Here is a 25,529-nt window from a genome sequence, read left to right as displayed (position 1 = left end):
CTAAAGAACACACTGTGGCCTGGCTTTCCAGATCTCTGTGCCTCAGCATCCAGAGAGATGAGGCTGCTCTGTGCTATCTGATAGCATCTTTACCGGTCTCTCTCTAGTCTTTCTCTAACCAGCATCCCTTATCACTGCCCCCCCCCCACTTTCTTGTTCCGTCCATTTCCTCTTCTATTCACACCCCTCTTTTACTTTCTTTCATCCCATTGAAACTCACTGGGGAAGATGAGATGGAGAACATCAGCACAAAAGAGGAAGTCAGCTCTTCCATCCCACTACAACTACTCCATCACTGAAAGAAGAAAGGTGACCTAAAATTTAAAAAGAAAATCAACCAGTGATCTAACTCCTGATGGGCATGTCTCAACACAAGAACTGAAGGAATATTAAAGAACCAAGGAGGCACGTCTCCTCTGGGCCCCAATGGGAGGGGCTTAAATGAAATTCCAAAGAATTCAAAAGAATGATAAATATGCTTGAAAAAAATGAAATAGAGCATGAATAAACTCCCAAAAGAGCACCAACAGCTGAATGGAATGAGGAAGCCAAGGCAGGCTATGAAAATGGAATTCAATAACAAGATAGAAATAGAGGGGGAAAACTGAAAAGATGCTGGCAATCTCAATAAGTCAAATAAAAAAGCACAAAGCGGATCTGACAAGATGGCTCAGGGGGTAAAGGCTCTTGTCACCAAACTTGACGACCTGAGTTCAGTCCCCAGGACCCGTGTGGTGAAAGGAGAGAGCTGACCCTGAGTGGTAGCCAGCGCCATCTTGTAATGGCCTTTGCGGCTTCCCACATTCTGGACTCGGGGTCTTTTCGCCTCTGTAATTGAGCTCTCCCAATAAACGTATGCAGAAGGATCCTATTGTGGCATCGTTCTTGCTGGCGAGTCGGGCGCTCACAACCCTGCAAGCTGTCCTCTGACCTATGGTGCATGCCATAGTATGCACCCCATAACATAAAATAGATAATGCGGTGTGTATTTAAAGCACAGTGGAAAGCCTCACCAGTAGAGTAGTTCGGGGGAAGGCAGAATACCAGGGCCTGGAGACCAGGCAGAGGAATCGGTGCATTCAGTCAAGGCAATAACACTTTTTAAAGCTATAGACAGAAAAAAAATGAAGATCTCTGGAATGCCAGCAAAGACCAAACCCATGCACTATGGACACGGAGAGAGGAATCCATGTTAAAGGCACAGGAAATGCTTTTCATAGAATCATCACAGAAAAGCTCAACTCTAAGGGAAGAGGGGTCCACCTAGGTAAAGACATGTGTTGTGCACCACATAAGCAGGGCCAGAAAAGAAACTCCCTACATCCTATCACAATCAAAGCACAATGCATACAAAACAGACAAAAAACAGTGTCTCAAGAGCATCGACAGAGAAACACAAGATGCGCAGAACACAGACCCATCAGAACAACAGCTGACTTTGCCACCGAAGCTTTAGAAGCCAAAGAGGTAGAGTGTGGTGTGTTTCAAGTTCCAAAAGGCCACAGCCGCAAGCCTAAACTAAGATAATTGCCAGCCAGACCATCTGTCCTCATCTAAGGAGAAAGAAAGCCTCGTAAGGATGAAAGCCAGCTGAAGAATTCAAGGACCTCGAAGATAGGGGACACCAGGAGGAATCCTTCAGACTAAAGAGAACGATAAACACATCAAATGGGCTTCAGGGGGTGAAGATAGTTGAGCAGTAAGTAAAGAATTGGGAGAACACCTAACAATACAAAATCAACCATATGACAGGAATTGATGCTCACCTTCCTGCAATAACTCTGAATATTAATGGCCTCATTTTCCTAATTAAAGGCACAGAAAACAGAGTAAACTAAACGACAAGATGCATCTATTTGTTGCCTCCAAGAAAGAATAAAAACAGGATATTTCAAACAAGTGAAAGTAGAAAGCATGCAGGTGTACCTAGTCTAATAGCTAACAAAACAGATTTCCAATCAAGACTGCTTAGAAGAGATAAAGAGGGACATTCCATGCCAATGAGGGGACAGTCCATCAAGAGGACTGTCCCAGTCACTCAGGAAAAAGACCAACCATCCACAAATGGTATATCACAAAATTTAAAAGCTTCTGTACAGCCAAGAAAATAGATAATCACGTGAAGATACAGCCTAGAGAGTAGAGTCTTTGCCAGCAATACATCTGGCACAGGATTAATATCCAGAACTAACTAATAAATAACCAAAGAAACAAATAACCCAATTAACCAATGGGATAACGAACTGACATGTAGTACCCAAAAGAAGAAATACAATGACCAATGAATAGTCTTTAGATGTTCAACGTCCTCAACCATCAGGGAAATTAAAACTACATTGAGATTCCATTTTAGTCCTGATAAGTACAAAGGACAGGAAGTGCTGGAGAGGGTGGAAAGGAAGCGGAAGGCTAGTTCATCGTTGGTGGGAGCATAAATTAGTGTATTCATTGTGGAAGGCAGTATGAAGGAGATGGCTCAGCAGTTAAGAGCACCGGCTGCTTGCTCTTCCAGAGGTTCAGAGTTCAGTTCCCAGCCACCACATGGTTGCTCACAACCATCTATAATGGGATCTGGTGCCCTCCTCTAGTCTGTTTAGGTATGTCTGAAGACAGTGACAGTGTACTTACATACATAAAATAAACCTTTAAAAAAGTAAAAATAGGCTTTCCATATGACCCAGCTTCTAGGCATATACCTGGTGGACTCTATCCTACACAGAGACCCTTGGAAATCCATGTATATTGAAGCTATATTCACAAAAGCCAGGAAATGGAAACAGGGTAAATGTCTATCAATGAAATGAATCTGATGAATGAAAAACTCAAAAGTGGGGAACACATAAACAATTCAATTTTATTCAGCTGTAAAGAAAAACTATATGTTCAGGAAAATAGATGAAACTGAAAAACATCAAGGGAAGTCACCCAACCCCCCTCCCCCAAAAAAGAACACTATGTTTTCTCTCATATTGGATCCTAGCTTCTGACTTTCTATATGAGCAACTGTATGTATGTGAACATGTATGTGTAAAGCACAGAAAACTAAAAAGGGACCAGGAGGGGAGAAAGGATGCTTTAAAGGAAGGAGAGTGGTAGGGCAGATGTAATACAAATGTGGAAGGGGAGCCGAGCTTAACGCAGTGAGGGACAAAAGGAGAGAGGGAGAAAAGGATGAAGGAGAAGAGAGAAGAGGGTCAACCAAAACTAACAACACATGAACAAGCCATAATGAAATCTGATATTGATAAGCTAATTAAAACTAATTGTATATGTATGTGTGTATGGTATGCATGTGTGCACTCACATTCATACGCATATTGACACAAACATGTGTGTGCATTTGAGTGAAGGCTCAAAGTTCATGTTGGGTGTCTGCCTCAACTGTTCTTCACTTTAAAAGAACTCTTTAATCAAATTAGATTCATTCGCTTATTTATTTATGTGTGCCTGTGTGTATCTGTATGTGGGCACAACTTAATGGGGTTGACTCTATTCTTCCACCATACAGGTCTCATGGATCACACTCAGGTCCTGTGGCTTACTAGAAAATAACTTTACCCCCTGATCCATCTTCCTGACCCCATCTCTCCACTCTGTGGTTATTGAATCAGGGTCTGTCGTTGAATATGGAGCTGACCAATTCCAACTAGTCCGAGTAGGTGGCTTGCCCCAGAGATCCTCTGCTTCTGTCTCCCAAGTTCAGCCTTTACCGGCGACTGCTATTCTTGCCTGACATTTATGAGGATTCTGGGAGTCCAAACTCTAGTCCTTGTGAACCATCTGAACCATCTCCCCAGTCCCCAAAATAAAAGCAATAAAAACAAAATGAAGAGTTTGAACAGGGTTGACCTGTATGGGTGGATGAAGCTGATCAAAAGCCATAGGTTATCAAATGAAAATCCCAGTACAGAGATGGGCTACTTCTCTACAGAGAAATTCCCTTAGGCTCCTAAGACAGTACAGCCAATTGTCACAGCTGTCGTTTGCTCATCAGAACTAGATAGTGAGACCCGATTGCTGAAGACACCATTGGCATGGCTTGCCGTATGGGAAGACATCAAGCTGAACTGGGCTGTAAGCGTCTTTCCTGTTGGCTAGTCCTTGTAGTGCTAGAAAGTGCTGATGGAAAATTGCTATCAAGTCTCAGTTAGCTGAGGACCCTGTCAGCCACAATGCCAAATGGCAAGAGCAATGATCCCACTAGGGCTATAGTGGCAAGTCTGTTATGTGGGTTAACAATCACTTTCTGATGAGATTTGATGCTGTACTGGTTAGAGTCTCCTGTGGAGCAAGCACATCTGCAGAGGTTACAGGTCCTAGTGTGGAAGCTGTTGCTGTTGTTTTGCGTGGTGTGCCCATAACATTGCCAAAGTCAAAGTTCTAAGGCTAAATGGTGAATGCCCAGGCATATTAGGACATCTCCATTGCCCTCTTCGAGGCTCAGAGAAGATCCTGGAAAAAGGGATGAAGAGAATGTAAAAGGTGAAGGAATCGGAAGTGCCATGGAATCCTAACTTCTGGGCATGACATGGCTGCTGAACTCTTGAATTCACAGCGTCTGTGGTTACCTGATCTGCACAAGTTAGAGCCCATCCTTTCCCAGGAGGGGGATGAACTCATGGGACCCCACTCCTTCTTTAGAATTTAAACCTGGGTTAATGACAGAAGGGACGAGAGGAGAGGTGTTTCTTCACTAGCGGAGTGATGATAAGATGCCCATGTTCTTAAACAAACTCTCACCATGTGCCTGTAAACAATACTGATGAAACACATTGGGTCACCACCAAAAAAAAGAAAAAAGAAATAAAAAGAAAACATCAGCGTAGAAGGAAGGCTAGTTGAGGAGAGGAAAGAGACTGGCTGGAATGGGAGGGGGATAAGAGAAGGTAGCAAAGGGGAGATCAAAACCCATTATGCACATGTATGAAAATGTCATGATGAAACCATTCCTATATAGAATTTATATAGATAATAAAGGCATTTTTACAAAGAACATTCAAAGGCTACCTGTCTACTTCAGCATCATCAGTACCCCTAAGCCTGTTGCCTCATTTCCTCTCCCACCCCAGAGGGTATGCTTCTTGCCAGAACCAAAAGGTGCCTGTACAAGGGCTGTCCTCCTCAGATCTAGCAAGAAGCAATCCTAGTCCAGCTCCACCCCGCTGCTCTGCAGCCCTGGCTTGGCCATTGCCTTTGCTGGCTTCAGCTTCCCAGTGCCTTGCTCCCTCCCCACTGCCTTACCCCTGTCCTCCACCCTCCCACTGCCTGTGATAGCCAAATTGTTTCAAAAAAAAAGAAAGAAAGAAAAAGAAAAAGAAAAAAAAAGAAAGAACTCAGGGTTCTTTGAGCTATGTGGAGAGACCACATAAATGCAGGCATTATTAGCATCATTACCATTAAATATTAATAATGACATTAGCATTGTCTATTATAAGCCTTAAAAAGAAGCTTCGGGAGCCCAGGGTTGAAATGGCAAAGAGAATAATGAGGCCCCTCTGGGCCTTGGACCCCTCCAGGCTCTTAAGTGAAATTAGGAAGGCAAATGCAAGGATAGAGTACGGAGATTTCCTATTCAGGTCAACCTCACTCCTGGCACTAAGTCCCCCTTGCACAGGCCACACGTCCAGGCTTCTGCCACCCCCATACCCCATGCCAGGAAAGCATCCCCGACTTTCTCTCACCTGTGCAGTCCAATCCAGGAGGCACATCTCTCTGTCCCACCAACGCCTTTCTCTGCCTCTGCCCACTCCATCCCCACCTTCCTGCCATTCACCCAGTCAGCTATGTTTACTGGGTTTCTGTCACAGACCAGGCACTGTGCTATGTAGGAGGATGGGAGCTGGGTGAGCTGACCTTTCCATTCAGACACTGCATGATCAAGAAAATAGCAATGGAAACTTTGGATAGCAGCTGACAGTTCATGAAGTCCTTTTAGAAATTTACTAGAAGCTGGGTGGTGGTGGAACATGGCCTTTAATCCCAGGACTGGAGTGGCAGAGGCAGGTGAATCTCTGTGAGTTTGAGGCTACCTTGGTCTTCAGAGCTAGTTCTAGGACAGCCAGAGCTATATAGTAAGACCCTGCCTTCAGAAAAGAAACAAAGAAACAAAAGAGAGGGGAAGGAAGGGGAGGGGAGGGGAGGGGAGAGGAGAAGAACTGGTTAACCACATAGCCATACTACCATCTTAAACAGAAGTAAAATCATTCCTATTTTACTGAATAGATCATAGGGATGGAGGCAGGAAGTGCACCTCCTTTGAGGGCGTGCATACCTACTCTGCAAAAAGCCCTGGGTTCCATCCCTAGCACCAAATAGAATCAGATGTGGTGGTGCACAACTCTAATTCCAGTGCTATGAAGGTAGAGACAGGAGAATCACAATTCCAAGGTCATTGTAGGTGACAATACAGTTCAAGGATAGGCGGGACTGCCTTGGGTTTTGTTATTATTTTGTTTATTTGTGTTTAAAGAAGAATGGGCTCCTAGAGTAATCAAGTCTTATTCAGTGCCTTGCCTGAAGTGGTTCAGGTAGGAGTTGCTGAGCTTGGATGGTCTGTTCTTTCAGTGGCAGAACTGTTGCCACCATATTCAAGAGAGAGAAAGTAGGAAATGTTCCTTGTCGTGGGCACTTGTGCTACAGTTGAGCAGGCTCCGTTCCTGGAGGCCAAAGGAGTTAGTTCCTTCCTCTGCACCTCTACGCTGATGTCAGCTCTGAGTGTGTGTGCTGACCTGTTTTCAGATAGGGGTGAGGGTCAATTATCTGTGGCCACACAGATGCTCAGAAGTAGGGTGACGAGCCAGGCTTGTCTGTCTTCAGTTCTTGCTGCCACGTTAATATGGCTATGGATGGACAGTCACATTCTACAGCCGACAGCATCTACAAAGATTAGAAGTACTTTGAAGATAAACCATTCTCTGGCCCTGCCATTCTAGGCAGCCATGCATGGCCTCCTGGGAGCTCTAGAAAAGCGTGTAGCATCTAAAACCAGAGGCAGCTATGCTGTTGGTTTAGAGAAGCCAAGAGAAGAGATAGAAAAAAAAAAAAAAAACGGTGCTGGTAAGGAAAGAATACAAAGCTGCCAGTGCCAAGAGGCCATAGCAAGGTCTCAGTCTTCTGCCTTGTCCCTGGGACTGGATCCTTGTGGGCTGAGGGAGTTCCTCTAGACTAAGGTGCTATTGATCAAGCAGGGCTAACACAGAGAAGGGCAGATGGCCTTGGGAGGATTGGATGGTCCTCAGGATGCCTCCTGAGCCTCCTCCCCAGGGGACACCAAATGCTTACAGTCTAAACAGTGGCCCATTTGATTAGCCACTTGGCTATCTTCAGCTAGCCCTTTCCCACCCCATTTGGGAGTCTGTGGAGACACAGCTTGAAGATTGAGTGCTCTGGACATCTCAGAATTTGATTGATTCTCCATGTTAAAAAGGGTTGTCCCTGATGGTCAACCACCCTGAGAATTTCAGGCTCTGACAGGTACCCCAATTGGAAAATGACCCTACCCTCTATTTTGCACCCCTTTTACCATCAAAAGCAGACAACTGGCATCCTCAGCAGAGAGTTAAGCCAGGAGCTGGAGGCCAGCCACTCTGCTACTTTAGCTGCATATGGCCAGCATCACAGGTGAAATGAGGAAGAAGAGGAGGAGGAGGAGGAAGAAGAGGAGGGCCGGGTAGTGGTGGCTCACACCTTTAATCGCAGCACTTGGGAGGCAGAGGCAGGCAGATTTCTGAGTTCGAGGCCAGCTTGGTCTACAGAGTTAGTTCCAGGACAGCCAGGGCTACACAGAGAAACCCTGTCTTGAAAAAAAAAAAAAAAAACAAAGAAGGGGAGGGGGAGGAGGAAGAGGGGAAGGAGGGAGAAGAGGAAGGGGAAGAGGAGAAAGGAGAGGGAGGAGGGGAAAGAAAAGGAGGAAAGGAAGAAGGAGGAAGAAGAAAAGGGGGAAGAGAGGAGGAGGGAGGAAGAGGGGAGGAGGAGGGGGAAGAACAGGAGAGTAACACCTCCTAGCGAATGTTGGGTAATGCTCTTAGCACAGCCCTTGGCCTTGTGGAGACAGGCAATACTTCTGCTATTACCAAACTAATGGAATTCATGGCAAAGACCTGCCTGGATCCTCACATACCTACCTCAGGCATTCCCCCAGAATGAGAGCATGCCAGAGGCTGGCACTGAAGATCCCTGGTGCCCACCCCTGCAACTCATCTGGACCAGGCTCAGCTGATCACTCAGCACAAATTTGGGACTTGTCTTTCTAACTGAGATCCTGGCTTAATAAATATTTCTACTATGCTGGTCAGGATCCACCTGCAGTGGGGCAAGTTGGCTGAAAGGGGGTCTGAGAGAGACTTTGAGAACAAATTTGCTGACACTAATAACACCCCTGGCCCAGACCTGATCCCCACCACAAGGGCAGCAGTTGTTCTAAAATAGAGTCAACAAAGACAGCGGTCTCTGTCTAAAACAATTCTGCAAACAGCTCCAGACCATGGTCCATCAGCTCGCTGCAGCAGACACATCACCGTTTGGCAAGGACCTGCCTCCTACTGTCTTCTGCTGGAAACACCTTGCAGAGCCTCTAAATGGATGGAGCAAGGCTCACTTGGGAGATGTTAGCTGTGTAATGTACCTCAGGACCTTGAGAACAGCATACTTGTCACAGACAGACAGGCGACAGACAGACAGACAGACAGACAGACAGACAGACAAGACCAGACCATGATATCGGAGATTGGCCACCCTGGAGGAGGTGGATATGCCTGTCTAGTCACAAATTTAATTCAAAATTACCTGAGAAACATCTTAGTAGAGTTTAGGCATCTCTGTATCAGAACAAAGACGATGTGCTTTGGAGGTGTGCCCGCCCTTGAGGGGCACTGAGAGAGAGAAGAGAGGCAGACGTCTCTGAAGCATTAGGATCCTCATTCTTCCCCAGGCCCACAGCCACTGGCCAGTCAGCAAGACAGGAGCCGCATTCGTATTTGACAGGTATCGCATTTGAAACTCAGAGGCTGGCCAGCTTTGCCAGCTGTTGCAGCATCTGGGCCACTAGCCAGTTTGGCCCTGGACAGCAGGCAACCCAAGTGGGGTGAGAAGACAGTGACAGCCTGTCAGGGCTGACTGGTGCTGCAGATGGTGGGTCCCTCTGCCTGCAGACTTCAGTCTTCCCGAGCATGTCGCCACACGACAGGTGCAGGGCAGGAGGGGTACAGTCCTAACTCAGGGTGAACCCCTGGAATCTTAGAGCTAGCAGAGGCCTCTGCCATCTTTAACCATTGCAGGTTACCAGTGCGGCTCAAAGGAGGCAGGGGACTTAGCCAAACACACACATCCTATCAATAGCAAAGACTCCAGACCCACCAGCTTTTCATAAAGTCTCACCTTTTGCTGTCTAAAAGGGGGCTGAATCTAGGGGTACCCGTGTACAAAGGTGTCCAAGCTCAATTGTATAGTTAATATATTTTGCACATTATGATGCATTTTATGGTCTCATTTTCATAAATTAATTCTCATAACCCAAGTGAAAATATAAACCTAGAGGCGGGTATTCAAATTTGTTAAGAATGGGTTAAGAATCTGAGACTTTTGCTAATTTTAATGTCTTTTACAGTTTGACCATTTTGACAGCAACAACGACAAAATTCCATGTTACTTCTGGGCAAATAGAAGGAAAAGGAACATGATGGGCGAGGAGACCGGGATAATGGAGGCTGAGCCCTCCTTCACAGCTGCCCCGCACTGCAAATTGGAGGCTTGCTGTAGATCCCATTCTCTAACAAGGGACTAGGGAAGAAGAGAAGCGAGACGCCGGGTGCCCTTGTGTCTCCAGGATTTCAGAAGCAAGAGACACTTTTTTGTGCCTTCTCAGAGCGCCCCTCTGCAGCTTTGGGCTGGGCACGGAGCTGGCCAAGCTTGATGGAAGACGGCAGCGCTCTGGGCTCACTCCCTGGTCCTTAAATGACAGCAAATGAGGTAAAGCCAGGAGGGTGGGGACGGCAGGGTGGGAGGGGGCAGAGGAAGCCATCTCCGGCCGAGCGTTGGCTGAGGAGCCGAGCCAGCCAGTGAGCGGAGCCTGCGAGAGGGAGGAGCGCATCCTGATGCAGAGATGCTGCAGTGGCTCGGGGCGCGCACACACATACGCACCCTCGCCCGCTGCCGCCACGCCAGGACAGCCAGTGGCTAAAGCCGGCGGGGCCAAGCAGCCCCGAGGCTGGCGGCAGAGTCTACTCACCAGGCAGCTGCAGCACTGCCCCAGCCAACACCCTTCCCGCACTCTAGGTAGGTGCCTATCATTTTTGTCTGTTCCAGTCCAGAGGTTTCCCTGGGTGCTGTTTCAAGAGGGGCTCCCGGCTCAGCCCTTATAAATGTCTTCCTTGAAACTTGGGAGGGGACAGGGACAGGCAGCAGGCTGGGTCCCAATTGACCTCTCATCCCAGCCCCACAGTAGCGACCCCCACAGGCTCTTACCCGTCCTGTCTAGGTGGGTGGCATTCTGCAAGGCCTGATTTACTGGTCCAGGAAGCTGGCCCCTGGGAGGGTCCAGAAATCTGAGCAGGCAGTGGTAACTACCTGCCAAAAGGGCAGGGGCTCGCCCTGGACCCCAGCCAGTGCCCAGCAGTTCTGTAGGGCCAGGCTCTACCCTGTCCCTGGAACTCCCTAGATGGACCTGAACCTGAGTTTCCAAATGCTGAGTTCATGTGGGGGGCTGCTTTTGCCGGGTGACCTCCTCGTGAAGTCTTGGTCCTGCTGGACTAGGAAGGCTATTGAAGAGAGGCGAGAACAGAACATAAGTTTGGGTAAAGGTTGTCCAGAAGCTGCAACTTGGGAGGGAAACTGAGGCAAGTCACATCCCTTCAAGGGTGAGGCTGGAATGTAGCCTGCAGTTTCTTTTCCCCTCCTCCCTCCTCAACCTTGTCTTCTCCTCAGATCCCTCCCCCTCAGCCTCCCTGGTGGGAGGGAAGGATTTGCTCAAAGTTTGGCTTTCCAGGGGATTCTAGAGAGAGGGGGTAACCCCTCTGCCTAGCCCCATAGCTTATGTAATGGGCTACAGGAGGAAACAGCCCCAGCCAGGGAGTGTCTGTCACCACCTCCAAGACTGGCTGCAGCACTGGGGGGGCAAGAGGCTAAGGTGAAGCCATGCCTAGAGACTAGTGTCTCGAGCTGCACAGGCAGCCTGGACTCTGAAGCTCTGCCCCCATCCCCACCCCATCCCCACCCCTGGGAGGTAGGGGGAGTTGAGCTTCCTTCCGGTCTTCAGTTGTTAGTACGTTTGTAACTAGTGTGACCAGCACAGAGTGGTTCTGCATGCAGTGACCCCAGTCCTGGACAAGGGTGGGTTTGAACACCAATCCCTTCTGCCTAGGAGACAGGAGAGGGAACTGTCCACATAGCCTGGTCCTGAGCAGCTAGGCAGCTATTTCGGGCACTCCCCCAAACCCCTATTTAGATGCCCCGTCATCCACTTAGCTTCTGAGATGATCTAACACTTGTCCCGGTCCTGCTCAAAGGGACCAGCAACATTACTAAATGACGCGGGCAGCCAAGAGTGGACCACCTGTGGGAGGGGCAAGTGTGACTGAGGCTCCAGGGGCGGGGCCGGGGAAAATGGTCTGGTGGTTGAAACAGGTGTCATGTTTCAGGGCTGCCTCCCAGTCAGGAGCATTCAGCTCCTCCCAGGGGCCCCAGCGGCTAACTCTAGGCTCTGGCAGAACCACTCAGTGCTTCTTGCACAAGGTCAAAGTCCTTCCTGCCTTGTGGGAATCTTTGCTAATTTAGAGGCAGTCCGGGGATGAAGCAAACAGATAGGAGGGACTTCTGAAGTGATAGCACCAAAGACACTCAAGGTCCCACTTGCCTCCTTCAGAAGCCACTGCCCTTGTCCGGAAGAAGTGAGGGGTTTAAAGAGAAGGGCTACTGACAAGACTGGTTTCTCCCCTTCCCCACTCTCCACCAGGCCAAGCCATACTTTGCACCTGCCATCCCAGAGCATGTACTCTTCAGGTTCCAGCCCTGGGGTCACCCTCAGACTGTCCCCAGTGGCCTTCTCTGGGCACCTCCACTTCCTGACACCTGGCTTAAGTGGAGGCATGTGTATTAGCTCTGAGTCCCCATGATCCACTAGACAGCTGTATGTACTGTCCTGGACTGACTCCAGATCAGTCCTAGGAAGTGTATAAGCTGCAGGAAACACCTGAACCAGCCTCTATGCTGACACTGTCAGCCACGCATTTGTGAGGGCTTGAGGAGTACAGGGTCTTTCTGGCAGTAAGTGTCTCAAGCCAGATGACGGTTGAGAAGACGTACCCGAGAGCCAATCTCCAAGCATGGATATGGTAGTATTTGTGTTCTTGGGGAGACTGAGAGTGGAACGAGAGCATCAGGGAAGAAGTGGTTTATCCACACAAAGGGAAGAATCAGAGCGAAGACTATGCCACTGGGGTATAAGGAACTTACATTAGACAATAGAGGACACTTCTGGGCAGGAAGCCGAGCCATAGGACAACCTCCTGTCACATAACTGTAAAGATGGCCGCAGATCTGGGGTCAGTGTTGGGTCTAGGCTTGAGACAGTCATGCCAGAGGCAGGAGTTAGGCTGGGGTGCAGGTACATTTCTTCCAGCCTCAGGCCGTCCTCTCAGATGGTAAATGATGACATCCTTGTCATCTTCCCACATGCCGGCATCTCTGGTTCTCCCAGGGGGACCACTGCCTCTCATCTAGACCAAAATTCCTGGACTATTGCTAACTTGGATGAAGTCATCCCACAGGGGTGACTTCACCTTCCTGGAAGAGTTGAACCTTTCTGTGGTTGAATGAGTCCTTGCTACAAAAGGAGTCCGTGTCTGTCTACTAAGCAACCAAAAGCAAAGGTTCGCAATGTCCTCGCCTTAAACCTGAGTATTATCCATTCCGGGACATGCTAGAATATACCTTAGTGTCTATACCAACCGCATGGACCCCTGCTGACCTGTAGAAGTCAACCCCTGCCCTGCTCACGGGCACCCATCCTGATTCAAAACCATAGTCTTCTCCTGAGGGACCCTGTGTTATCTCAGTGTCTGTCAATCCCCTTTGAAGTCCCCACCTGAACAGGCTTTTGCTCTCCACCGGCCTGCAGAAAAGCACCTGGGAACTGGGGTCATGGGCTGGGAATAAGAAGGAGCCTCTTCTCAGTAGACGGAACAGGCATGCAAAGATGGTCCCACCGATGCCTGAGATCCTCTCCTTCCTGCTTTGGTCCTTTGGAAACCAGTTGAAGCAATTGTTCATGCTCCTCCAGTTTTACAAAGGAGCTTTCCGAGGACTGCAGGTATACTGAAGTAGAAGGCCCTTGTCTGGAATATGCGAGGTTCTGGGTTAAATCCCCACCACAGGGGAAAAAATGTGGGGTTTGAGGTCTGTCTTCTAAGGTTTTTGCTTGCTACCTCAAATTACACATAGAGAAGGATTGGAGGGGTGGAGGGACCGACAGTGTGGGGTGACTGGACCCCAGTCTCACGCTTCTTTCCAGGAAGACCTATGTCCCCCACACTCTGGCCTTTTAACTCTGAGGAGTCTCTTTATTGTAGACTCCAGGCTGCAGACTAAGAGCCAGACTCCCCAAGTCAGTATTGAAGGTTCAGACAGACTCCTGAGTCTGGGAATCGCAGTCTCCCCAGGAGACCTAACAGCACTGATGCCTCAGGAGTCCGCTGAAAGACAAAGAGCGTGCCTGCTGAGGAGATGGTCTGAGGACTGCCAGACTCTCTCACTTGGCTCTGTGGCCCCCTATCCCACCCATATCCCCCCCCCCCCCCCCCCCGCCCCATGTAAACACTTTTTTACTTCAGGCCCTCTCCCATCCCCCATCCAGTGGTGCCTGGCCTGGCCCACCGGGCACCCAGCATCCTCCACACCTCTGCTTAGAGCCCCATCCTCCAAGCGGACTGTGGTAACTGAGAGCCTCCTGGGCTTTGATGACCCTGCCAGATAGTGAACCGGATCCTAAGCGGAGAACAGGCATTGAGCTCAGTCTCCTTCTGTCCCTGGCAGGAGTTAAGTGCATGAGAGAAAAACCACTGAGAGAGTCATGGGCACACCCATGCCACATTCCCTAAATGTGTGGTGTTGGGTACAGGTCTGTCAGTGGAATATCTTCCTGCCATAGTCTAGAGTTTGCCTCATTACATTGCATCTGTGGAATGTGAGGGAAAGGTCTAAGTGGCAGGTGTCTCTGCCGTTAGCACGGAATGATGTCAACATACCTGACTCACAAAAGTGCAATGTGTATCCTGGGGGGTGAGGTGGGGTTGGGGGGAGCTTGGTTATAAGGTCCAGTCTTTCCCAAGCATCGGCAGTGGCCCAATTATGTCTCTGACCTCACAAGAGTCCCTTGAGGTGACCCTCTTTGTCCCCTTTTACAGAAGACTAAGGTACAAGAGATTAGTACTGAAGGCAGTAAAACTCAGTATAACAACTAAGGACCCCAGGTCTCATTGGCTCAATGGCCTGCCCTGTAAAACTCGAGACATGCTACATGCCGAGGCTGAGGTGAGCATCCAAGAGGCTCCTGCAACATTTTAAAGGTTGACCGGAGATCTCTCTGTGCCTTGTACCATGCTCCAAGCGCGCTTGCACTTCCGACTATAGTGTATGTAATACTACCACACCCTTTAACTCTCTGCTTTGCTTGACTGATGAAGGGAAGAGCTGGGGTGAGCAGGAACTGGACATCCCAGGAGGCAGCAACAGACCTGCTGGACTAGGTACATTTTTAAAACTGGCTCCACAGAGAGATCCTGAGCCTGGAGACCCTGTCATTTGCTGGAGTCTACCTCATAGTCTGCTGTTCCCAAGCTGTCCTTCCTTCCTCTCACCCATTGTTTCCTGGACTAGGAACTTTAACCAGAACCCCTGAACCTCCTATCCTCCCATGTGCTAGTACCTCACAGAACCAGCCCCTTGATGGTGAGAGTCTGTGCCCGACTGTGCCAGCCTGTGCCTGCACCCCTGTACCAGGGCAGCTGGCTTGGGCAAGACTTGGCTAGCTCAGAGATAGCTCGGCCAATCTGGGCCTGGCATAACTCCACTCCGGCCTCACTCTGACACAAAGGCCCTCTCCATCCTGGGCCTTCTAGGACATGTCATAGAGCAGATGGTGCGGGAAGATGACTGATCTTTGAATCTGAAAGCACATCTAGTGGCTGCTCTTAGCCATCCAGTGAGTGCCATAAAGGTGTGGGGGGGGAGGGATCCACAGTTACTGCCTCCCCTGTGCTCAGCACAATGCCTGGCCCATTGTTACCGAACACTGTGATGGAATTGGATGTGGTAGCACATTCCTGTGATCCCAGTGTTTGAGAGTTGGCTACAGGAGGATTATGGGTTGAGGGTATGTGTGTGTGGAGAGAGAGAGAGAGAGAGAGAGAGAGAGAGAGAGAGAGAGAGACATGAACTCACACACACATATACACACATGCACTCACACATACACACATATACACTCACACACACATCTCATACACACAGACACACACATGCATTCACACACACAGACACAAACATGCAATCGCACACAAATGCACTCACACACACACACATATACACACAGGCACACACACATGCATTTACATACATGCATTCTCACACATACACACTCATACACATGCACTCACACACACGCACACACACACACACACACACACACACTCATAAATGCATGCACTCATGGTACTGGAAATGAATGCAAGGCATAATAGAGTCTGGCTGCCTCACCTTCATGGAAGCAGAAAGCTCCAACCTTTACTATATATATATGTGTGTGTGTGTGTGTATGTGTATATATATATATATATATAATTTTTTAAAAAAGAAAAAAGAAAAATATATGTATATACATACTATATATAGGTTGTAAGCCACTATGTGGTTGAACTCAGGACCTCTGGAAGAGCAACCAGTGCTCCATCTCTCCAGCCTTACTCCAGGCTTATATGTGGGCTTTCCTAGTTTACCCAGGATGATGGGGCTCAGCATATCTCTTCACACTGGCTGATATACAGTTCATCCCAGGAGAAACTGCATATCTTCCTGACCCCCAAAGCCTCCTCTAAGGTCTTGGTCCTTAGAGGGTACTCAGGGTATTTAGGCCAGGCTGGTGGATGATAAAAATCCTAGAATAAAGTTTAAAGTATGCAGTGGGATTGGATTCTCTCTAATCTACAGACATCACCAGAAAGACAACATGAAATCTTGACCACTACATGGCAGAGGTGAGCACTGTGACTTCACCTCTGCCTTGCTCTGCTGTGTTCAGGATAAATGCCCTCTGCCCAAGCTCCTCCCAGCCTAGCCATTGTGTTGGAACTGGAGCTCCAGCCCTGGCCGGCTGGCAAAAGGCGAAAGAGCAAATGAGGAGTGGCTTCTCCATGCCCAGAGACAAGTTCACGATTCCCCAGACCAAGGGACGATTTCCAAGTTCCTCAACCAGGGAGCCTCCTGGGAAAGTCAAGAACAGGAAGTGGAAACTAGAGGAGATGGAGGCAGAAGGGACATCTAGAACCATCCTCTCCCTCCCTCTCCACAGGAGACTGATACAGGTCCAGAGGGCTCAGAAACAGCACAGTCACTTGATAACCAGCACGGTTGTAGCCACAGAATCACTCTGTAATGCTCACCTAGTTCCCATTCTGCTGATGGGGAAACTGAGGCTCCATCAGGGAGGTAACTCATCTAAACCCACGGAGCTGTACAGAGATGAGGTCGGGGAGCCAGAGAGAAAACTCAGAGGTTAGGAATATGCCCTGCTCTTTCCTTTCGAGGGCCTGCGCTAATGTGTGCCCAGTGTGGAGCTCCAGGGCATTCGACACTCTCTTCCAGCACGTGTGAGCACCTGCATTCACACACAAGTACACATAATTAATAAAGTCAAGCCAGGTGGTGGTGGCGCATGCCTTTAATCCCAGCACTCCGGAGGCAGAGGCAGGCGGATTTCTAAGTTCGAGGCCAGCCTGATCTACAGAGTGAGTTCCAGGACAGCCAGGGCTACACAGAGAAACCCTGTCTCGAAAAACCAAAAAACAAAAAAAAAAAGTCAATCTTTATAAAAAACAGAGATGAAGGCATTTCTACCAACTCTTGCCTACTGGTTTTGGTTTTGCAAGCCTTGGGTATGTGGGCTCCAAACTGAGCCAGCACCTCCCTGTGCTGTGCACCCACATTTGGGCAGCACCCACATTTGGGCAGCAGCCAGAGGTACACTTGTGAGATTTCCTATGACTAGATGCCCTGCTGACCCGGAGACCTTGGTGTGCTTGTGTGTGGGGGCATATGTACCATTTGCTGTGCCAAAGACCTTCCTTCCAGCCTGGTCAGGTTATATACTGAGTTCCATTGTGAGTACGCACATATGCTCATCTGTGTCATGGGTGTCCATTGGCTCCTGGAGGCGAACAGCCACAACGGTTATCAATTAGTTGAATGCGACTCACAAGTGACATATGTGCTAGACACTTTACTGAGTATGGTGCTCTAAGATGGTCAGACTACAGCCTCTCCTCTTAGGGGACTGATATTCTTCCACTGGAGACAAACCGTTCCACAGGCAGGAGCTGTGGATGATCAAGGGCTGAATTCTGTATTCAGGCTGGGATACCTTGGGCGCTTCCAGGCAGGTGAGGGGTGAACAGCGCTCTACAGTATGAGGACACCTTACTTATAGAGAAATTATTTAGGGTGTGGGAGAGGGGTGCTGTGGATGATGGGGGAATCGAGAGAAGCCAAATGTCTGCATCCTAGTGCAGGGGGTGACAACCAGACACTCTTCCTGACAAGAAGCAGAGAAGATGAGGCTGGGGTCACATGAGGAGGGAGTGCTTCTGCTCTGGACCCTAACCCCTGCTTCTTGATTCTGCCAGGCATCCCTGCCACACACCCCTGGCAGGCTCCGGACACTCTCCCCCTTGCCTTTTGGTTGCTGGTGGGAACCCAGGTGGAGGCAGGCTGGAAGGCTTTTCCTGTGAGTGGAGTAGGAGGGAGGTGGGGCACATCCTGCGCCCACCTTCGTCTACAGTCTTCCTTCTCAGCCCACAGGGCAGGGGTCCCGACTCAGCTATCTCAGGAAGCCCCAGAGAGCTAGAGCTGAAAGGACCTGAAAAAGCAGTTTCATTGAGGACACAGATGTAGACAGCAAGTTGCATAGCTAATTAGTGGGGACAAACCTGCCTTGCCCTGGGCCTTCTGCAGGCTCCACGGCAGGGTGGGCTGTTAGACTCTGCAGCCAGGTGCTCTGGTCCTGTGGCAGCTCTGAGAGGGAGAAATGGGCTGTGTGACCAGACTCACCCCAATACCTACAAGGTAGCTTCTGGGAGTCCTTGTCCCAGGAATTCTTCCCAGAGAGTAGATAGGGAGGTGACCCCGTCCCTGCCCTTGCCTCTCTGAATGAGGTCTTCCTCTCCCCAGCTGCTGACCTGCTCCCCGTGACCTACCCAGCCTGACTTTACCAAGTCTCTGCTATCCCAGTGTAAGACAGAGGCTCCTCTGAGAGTTTCGTGGTACATAAAGCTGGTGGATCACTAACCCATGTGGTGGGAGTGTGGCTGATAGGACTGAGGTCATGACTCCATTCGAAACACCTAGGTGCCTTACCTAGGCACCACAGGCTGGAGCAGAGCCTTTCCTTACTTTGAGAAAATCAGTCATGGTTCAGAGACTGTGCAGCTCCAGGGGGACTTAGTGGCCCCCACCTGGGCAGCTATGGGAAGAAAAGCAGGAAGAGAGTTGTCCAGATCCCCAGGTACCAGAGGAGGATGTCCTTATCTCCAGGCAAAGCCCCACCCCACCCCCTTCCCCGCCCCCCCGTCGCCCCCCAGGGCTCCTCCAGACAGAGATCACCAGTGCAAGCAATCGGGCAGGTGGGTTCTTGCCTGCCAATTAGTTCCGCTTTCACTTCCTGATCAGCACCTGCAGGCTGGAGGGGGGGCCACCATGCAGAGCCAGACTCCCAGGGGGACTGGGGAGGCACTCAGCCCTAGAAGAGCTCCATGGTAATTGCCAAGCCCCTCCCTCCCTCCTCTGGGACCTGAGGAAGATGAGTGCTTTTAGCTCCACAGCCCAGGCAGTTCCTAACCAGATGTGCCTGCAGCTGGAAGGGCACCGATGCTCAGCACCCCCATCCTGTCTTCTTAGGTGTGTCTCAGTCTCCAGTTGACTCTCCTGGAGCTGGGTTGCGGCTCCTCTCTTCTGGACACTGCCTTTGCCTGAAACCCACCATGGGAGCACCGGCCAGGAAAAGGGCAAGCTTGCTGCTGCTGCTGCTGGCCACAATGGCTCTGGTCTCCTCTCCAGGTAAGAGCAGCTGATTATAGGGTTAAATCATGACTACCACTTAGGCAGCAATTCCTCTGCATTGCTGAGGCCATTTCCTTGCTAAATTCTTCCCATACACGGGTCTTCCCTTACCTTTGAAGTTGGGAGGAAAGGAAATGAATCTTTACTATGTGGAAGATGAAGAAAAACATGATCCAGAGACTGAGTGCCACAGCACAATGTGGCAAAGCCAGATCTCCATGCTATCCATTGGAGATGTGGCCTCTAGAATGTCACTGCACGGTGTGGTAGGCATTGCCAAGTGTGACCCCTGAGCTAAGATGTGATTCAAATGAAAACAATGCCTTCAGCCAGACTCGCCACATGTCAAGTGCTCTATGGGACACCTCCATCATATCCAGACATTTTTCCTAAAGAATGCTCCAGGATTCTGGATCCAAGGGAACAGCAGCTACCCCAAAGAATGCCGAGGGGCTTCCTTGAGGGAGCCTGGATGGGTTGGGTGGAGAGCAGCCAGATGAGGCAGGGCAGGGTTGCTGACAGAGGGTCTGGTCTCCATGCTACTCCCCGTGCTCACTCAGCCCAGAGGTGGGAAGCAGCTGCCGGAAGTCAGAAAAGGGAGCCAATATCTGGAGAGTTCTCACCATGGAGCTGGGCATCTCCGAGGCTTGCTGCTGAGGGGCCAGTAGGCCTAGATCCCAAATTCAAATCAACAGGAGTCTCTTTTTCCCTAAAGAGCTCCAAGGGAGAAGGAGCACTTATCCCACAGCTCTGGAGTTTAGAACGCACCTTTTGCCCATGACTGTTCGAGACATAGCCATACCTGTCTCTGCTGGCATGCTCAGAGGCTCCTGCCAGGTCCCTGTCGCTCTGATTTACCCTGTACTCACGGTGCTTCATGGGGCTGCTGAGAACTGGATCTAACTCTCACACCTTGGTCTTGGCTATCTCCACCAGACTGGAGGAACAGCCAGGGTGGGAGGCTCTGACCGCACAGAACGAGATCCTGTATCTGTCTGCTGTAGGGAGAGGGAGAGAATGACTCTAGACGCCGCTCCTCCTGCCTCCATCTCCTCTGGTATCCATGTTCTACTCTTGACTCTCATTGAGAAAGGCCAGAGGAGAAGGTCTCCAGCAACCCCTCTCTTGGGGGGCAACTCCTTTTGGAAGCAAGAGGTGTGAGCACCCCTTGGGGAACTCCAACCCAAATAGGTCAGAAGACAATTGCCAAACGCCTAGGGCCAGGACCTGGGCTGCCACCTCCCAGTATGGCCCGATTTTATATCTGCTCCTTCCTGAGACCTGGAAAGTGCTTCTCTGCTCTTGGCCTGCTCACCAGATCCTAGCATAGATCTCTGGGACACTCACACCCAGGGCAAGGAGAGGCGTAGCATCCTCCCTCACAAAGCATCTCTCTGGCTTCTTTCTCCCACTGCGGTGTCTCATGACTCTTATGGGGAAAACAATAACCGGGCAGAGTGAGGGCTTTGGGGGCAGGAGCTGCAGAGAAGGCTGCCTTTGCCGGGGCGTATGTGTGTCCATATGTGCTCACCTGTATGTACGGCAGCACAGACAGGTCTGTCTATAGCTATGGAGCAGTGTGGGCTGTGTGAGGCAGTCTGTGGACCAGATAGATGCTGTGGGGTGCGGGTGTGAGTGCAGCACAGCTTGGACCTCCATGCCCTCAACTCCAGTTCCTTTCAGGAGCATCTTTTACACCCAGATCTCTGGGTTTCATTTCCAGAACTTCTGATTTCAGGCCTCCAGAGTGGAGCCAGGGCCTCAGATGGCCCCAAAAACCTGAAGTCAGAAACTGTAGCCACTGTGGTTAAAAATGTCAGCTGCAAGGCGAGGCTGGATGAGGGCAGACCTTCTCCTTTGCTTTAAAGTGCAGAAAGTTATTAAACTTTCTCCAGGTTGAAGACATAAGGAGCACCTCACTTCTTAGAGCGCTTTGAGAAGGAATTTAGAGTGTGGTATCAGGCAGCCATATATGCAAACAGATCAACAGCACAATTCTTATCATGACTTAATTATTATCAATGATACATGCATATGGGATGAGCAGGCGGGGCTATTGGCAGCTCTGCCTGCCTTGTCCTTGTGCTGATGCATATCTGCTCATCTGATTGGCTTAGAGAGAGACATCTGTATATGAACATATGTGTGATATGAGAACATTGTACGATCATGTGCAGGTAAGACATGAAGGTGTGTACATGTGAGTATTGGGGTGTGCTCACGTGAAGGTGTGTACATGACTGAGTGTAAAAGAGAAAGCCTTTGCAAGGTGAAAGACAATAATCTTAATCTTAAAGTACCGATGCGCCCAGACCCCACTCTGCCACCTCCCGCCACCCAGACTGAGTTCCTGGAAGCTGCTATTTTATATATATGGTGGTTGTTTCCAGCAGCCTCTCCATCCCTCCTTTCCATCCTCCCCTCTCTCCAGGTGGTCCCAGCTGGGACAGGGTCCCTACCCTCCATCACCATCATTAACTCCGGATTAAGCTGGGCTTTCCAGGGGGAGATGATGCAGTTGCTGTCAAACACCACCTCTGAGGCCCCAGGCAGCAGTAAGGGAGAGTGACAAGCAACTGGGGGAGGGGCAGACGACATAAACAGGACTCAAGGGAAGCCCTTGCCAGACTGTTCTGAAAGTCCTGCCTCCTACCTCATTTCTCATTCAGAGGGCTGCTTAGCAGATGCCCCAACTCCCAAGAGGCCAGAGCTGGCCCTCAGACGCAGCAGAGGGACCACACTCGCTCAGAAGAGGGCTGGCAGCTGGATGTGCCCAGAAAGAAGGCACTAATTGGTTAATGGAGTTCCCTCCTCCCATCCCCCACCCAACATGGAAGGTCTGAAATCAGCTGCGGGAGAGATTGGGGCCAATTAGGGGGCCTGGCTCCCACCTGATCTCACAGTGGCGGAACTCCCGCTGTGCCTATGCGGGTGTGAAGTACTGTCCAGGCCCCTGCCTGCTGACCCTGTGCTGGTGAGACAGGACAATGGTGTGTGCAAAGCAAGGCCCTGGCTGAGACAGGGCTGGGAAGGGCAAGTGTGAAACCCATTTGCTAAGTAACATCACCTGGCTGACACAGATTGACCAGATGACCACTGGGCCTTTCTTTCCTGAGATGGGACATGGTTTATAAAACTGCTACCATTCGACTTGCTAACCCAGCCAACATCTAGCTGTCCTTCACCCCTGCCCCCAGTTGAGTCTAACAGCCAGTTGCTGTTTGCATCCTGGGTCAGGCCCTCCCTATTTTCCAGTTAGAACCTGTTATGGACCTGGTGTTAGCATTCTGTCTAAACTCCACCCCACAGTTACCTGGCAACAGCCAGATAGGCCTGACCCACTATAAAAGGGGGCTGCTTGCCCCCTCCTCTCTCTTGTTCCTCTTGCCCTCTTGGTCTCACTCTGTCCCCTCGCTCCTTCCCCATTCCCTCCCCCCCTCCATGTGCTCATGGCCAGCCTCTACTTCTCTAATCTTTCTCTGCCTTTCTCTGCCTCTGCTACCCTCTTGATTCCCCCCCTGAATAAACTCTATTCTATACTATACCATATATAGTGTGGTTGATCCCTCAGGGGGACAGGATGCCTTGACATGGGTCACTGAGACACCCCCTTCCCCAACACCTCACTGCCCCTCAATATAGAACATGTTCCCTCTTTCTTTATCTTTTTATAAACACATCACCTGAGAAGTGAATTTCCACTCTTTTCATAGGAAAACATCAGATCAATAGAAAGGAGGGCCTATAGCTTGCCCAAGGTAATATAGCCAGTAGGAGACCCAGCCCAGCCCCCAGATGAGCACTTTTCACTAAATTACACTGTCTAGGAAGGCACTGGACCCCAGGAACACATAACACTCTTTTCCCCTGTTTCCTGCCGGTGCCTTCTCACATGCCTCAGCTGTGTGAGATTTCCTGAGAGTCTTACCGAATCTTGTCCCTAAAGCACTCTGCAACATGGCACCCTGTACTGTCCGTTCTCAATTTTCTTCCATGGACTGCAAAGCCCTTTAAAGAAAGGGACCGTGTGTCTGATTCATTTTCATAGCCCAGTTCCAGGTATACAGCAAGTGCTTAATATGTGACTGTTGGTGGGTGAGTGAATATGCCAGTGTAGACTGATGGGCCTGCCCAGTCTGTTTTAAATTAATTTTAATTAAATTTAAATTTTGGTTCCTTAGACACATTCCAAAACCCTCAATAGCCACACGTGGTCCATAGCTACCTACTGGACGACACAGGAAAGGGTGCACCCCCAGTAAGTTCTGCCCTTGACATTGGACTTTGTCTCAGACATTGAGGCTATAGTGGTACCCCCTGTTTGCAGGATGGAGTTTTTCCCAGGGAACCCCAGCTACCTTTGGACCCGTCTTTGAAGAGCAACCTGTTGGCCTGCTATTCCCAGAGGAGTCTGCAGAGGATCAGGTGACACTGGCGTGCCGTGCCCGAGCTAGCCCTCCAGCCACCTATAGGTAAGGTTCCAACCATGGGAGCAGGGAGGCTCCGGGCAGCCATATGGCATTCCTTGACACCAGCCTTACCCATTGAGATCTGAAGTCCCATCCCCACTTCATCCCGGCTACAGGTGGAAGATGAACGGCACAGAGATGAGCCTGGAACCTGGCTCCCGTCACCAGCTGATGGGGGGCAACCTGGTCATCATGAGTCCCACCAAGGCACAGGATGCTGGTGTCTACCAATGCCTAGCCTCTAACCCAGTAGGCACTGTCGTCAGCAAGGAAGCTGTCCTCCGCTTCGGCTGTGAGATCCATGGGAGCCAAGCTGTTGGGTGTGGGTAGATGGGGCCAGGAAAAGGTTCCCAGGAAGGACAGGTGGCGGCAGCCTCGAGCCAGGCTTTCCTGCCAGCAAATGGCATGCTAGCGACTGCTTCTTGCCCATGGTGGAGGAACTGGGGTGCTGCATGCTTGAAGATGGTTGCCTGAGCCCTCCTCTCCATCTCCAGTTCTACAGGAATTCTCCAAGGAGGAGAGAGACCCTGTGAAAACCCACGAGGGCTGGGGGGTGATGCTGCCCTGTAACCCACCTGCCCACTACCCAGGTAAGTGGGGATTCTGGGCCAGCACAGGACTGGGAGGGGGAATGTACCAGAAAGGACTTCTGGATGCTAGCATGGGAGAGGAAAAACAGAACAGGAGGTGGTAAGTCTTAACTTTAAATGCTTCTGCAATCTCCTAGCTGGACTGAGAGTCCATCGTGTGTCCATCACACAGTTCATCGTGAGGAAAGAGCCAAAGTCATCTCTTCCTTCTCCACCCCCAGCCCCTGTTTAGAGCTGCAAGTTCTCATGAGAAGACAGAGTTTGCAGCATGTTTGGGGTCTTGCCCAGATTGCCTGTGATCCCAGTCCACCCTTGTTTCCTCAGACTCCTTCCTTTCTAGGTTTGTCCTACCGCTGGCTCCTCAACGAGTTCCCCAACTTCATCCCAACGGATGGGCGTCACTTCGTGTCCCAGACCACAGGGAACCTGTACATCGCCCGCACCAATGCCTCGGACCTGGGCAACTACTCTTGCCTGGCTACCAGCCACCTGGACTTCTCCACCAAGAGCGTCTTCAGCAAATTCGCGCAGCTCAACCTGGCTGCTGAAGGTCAGGACCTAGGGTAATGGAGGCTGAAAAGGGTCAATAGGCTTTGGAGAAATGGTATTCTACCAAGCTTAAGAATTGCAGCTCAGAATGTATGAGGTCCTGCTGCTGGGTCTCAGATCCTTGCCCCAGGCCCCCAAGAAAAAGAGAGCCTTTGGAGATTCCAAATATTTATGTGGTGACCTGTGAACTTTGGAAGGCAGGGGCCCTAATACAAAGCACCTCCCTGGAGCCCTTTGCGTGTGATTCACACAGTCAATCTCTCTCTCCCCTCCACCCCCCAGATCCCCGACTCTTTGCTCCCAGTATCAAAGCCCGGTTCCCCCCAGAGACCTACGCACTGGTTGGGCAGCAGGTCACCCTGGAGTGCTTTGCCTTTGGGAAGTAAGTACCATAAGGACAAGAGTGTCCTGGGCCCAGGCAGGGTTTCATTTCAAAGCCCCTCAAGAGCAGGAGGGATCCCAGAGTGAAAGAGAACAAAGTCAATAGACTAACAGAGTCCTGGGCTCAAAACAGGCATCACCCACTACCTATGAAACAAGTTCTTCCAGTGAGACACACACTCACACACACACACACACACACACACACACACACACACAC

The 25,529-nt window shown here is 50.2% G+C and overlaps 1 protein-coding gene across 1 annotated transcript in view; it reads left to right on the top strand.

Annotated features, from left to right (window-relative positions):
• The first annotated feature begins 10,122 nt into the window (after positions 1 to 10,122).
• The window catches only part of LOC110300981 (contactin-2), a 28,938-nt gene continuing 13,531 nt past the window's right edge, over positions 10,123 to 25,529 (top strand). The window contains exons 1-7 of the mRNA XM_021171196.2: positions 10,123 to 10,272; positions 19,159 to 19,317; positions 23,648 to 23,792; positions 23,906 to 24,081; positions 24,284 to 24,379; positions 24,720 to 24,929; positions 25,211 to 25,310. Coding sequence (XP_021026855.1) covers positions 19,242 to 19,317; positions 23,648 to 23,792; positions 23,906 to 24,081; positions 24,284 to 24,379; positions 24,720 to 24,929; positions 25,211 to 25,310 — 803 coding nt within the window. The 5' untranslated portion in view covers positions 10,123 to 10,272; positions 19,159 to 19,241. The remainder of the gene's footprint in view (positions 10,273 to 19,158; positions 19,318 to 23,647; positions 23,793 to 23,905; positions 24,082 to 24,283; positions 24,380 to 24,719; positions 24,930 to 25,210; positions 25,311 to 25,529) is intronic.

This window comes from Mus caroli, chromosome 1, assembly GCF_900094665.2.
Source record: "Mus caroli chromosome 1, CAROLI_EIJ_v1.1, whole genome shotgun sequence".
Taxonomy (NCBI): Eukaryota; Metazoa; Chordata; class Mammalia; order Rodentia; family Muridae; genus Mus; species Mus caroli.
Note: the sequence above shows the minus strand (reverse complement) of the source record. Positions and strands in the feature narration are given on the sequence as shown.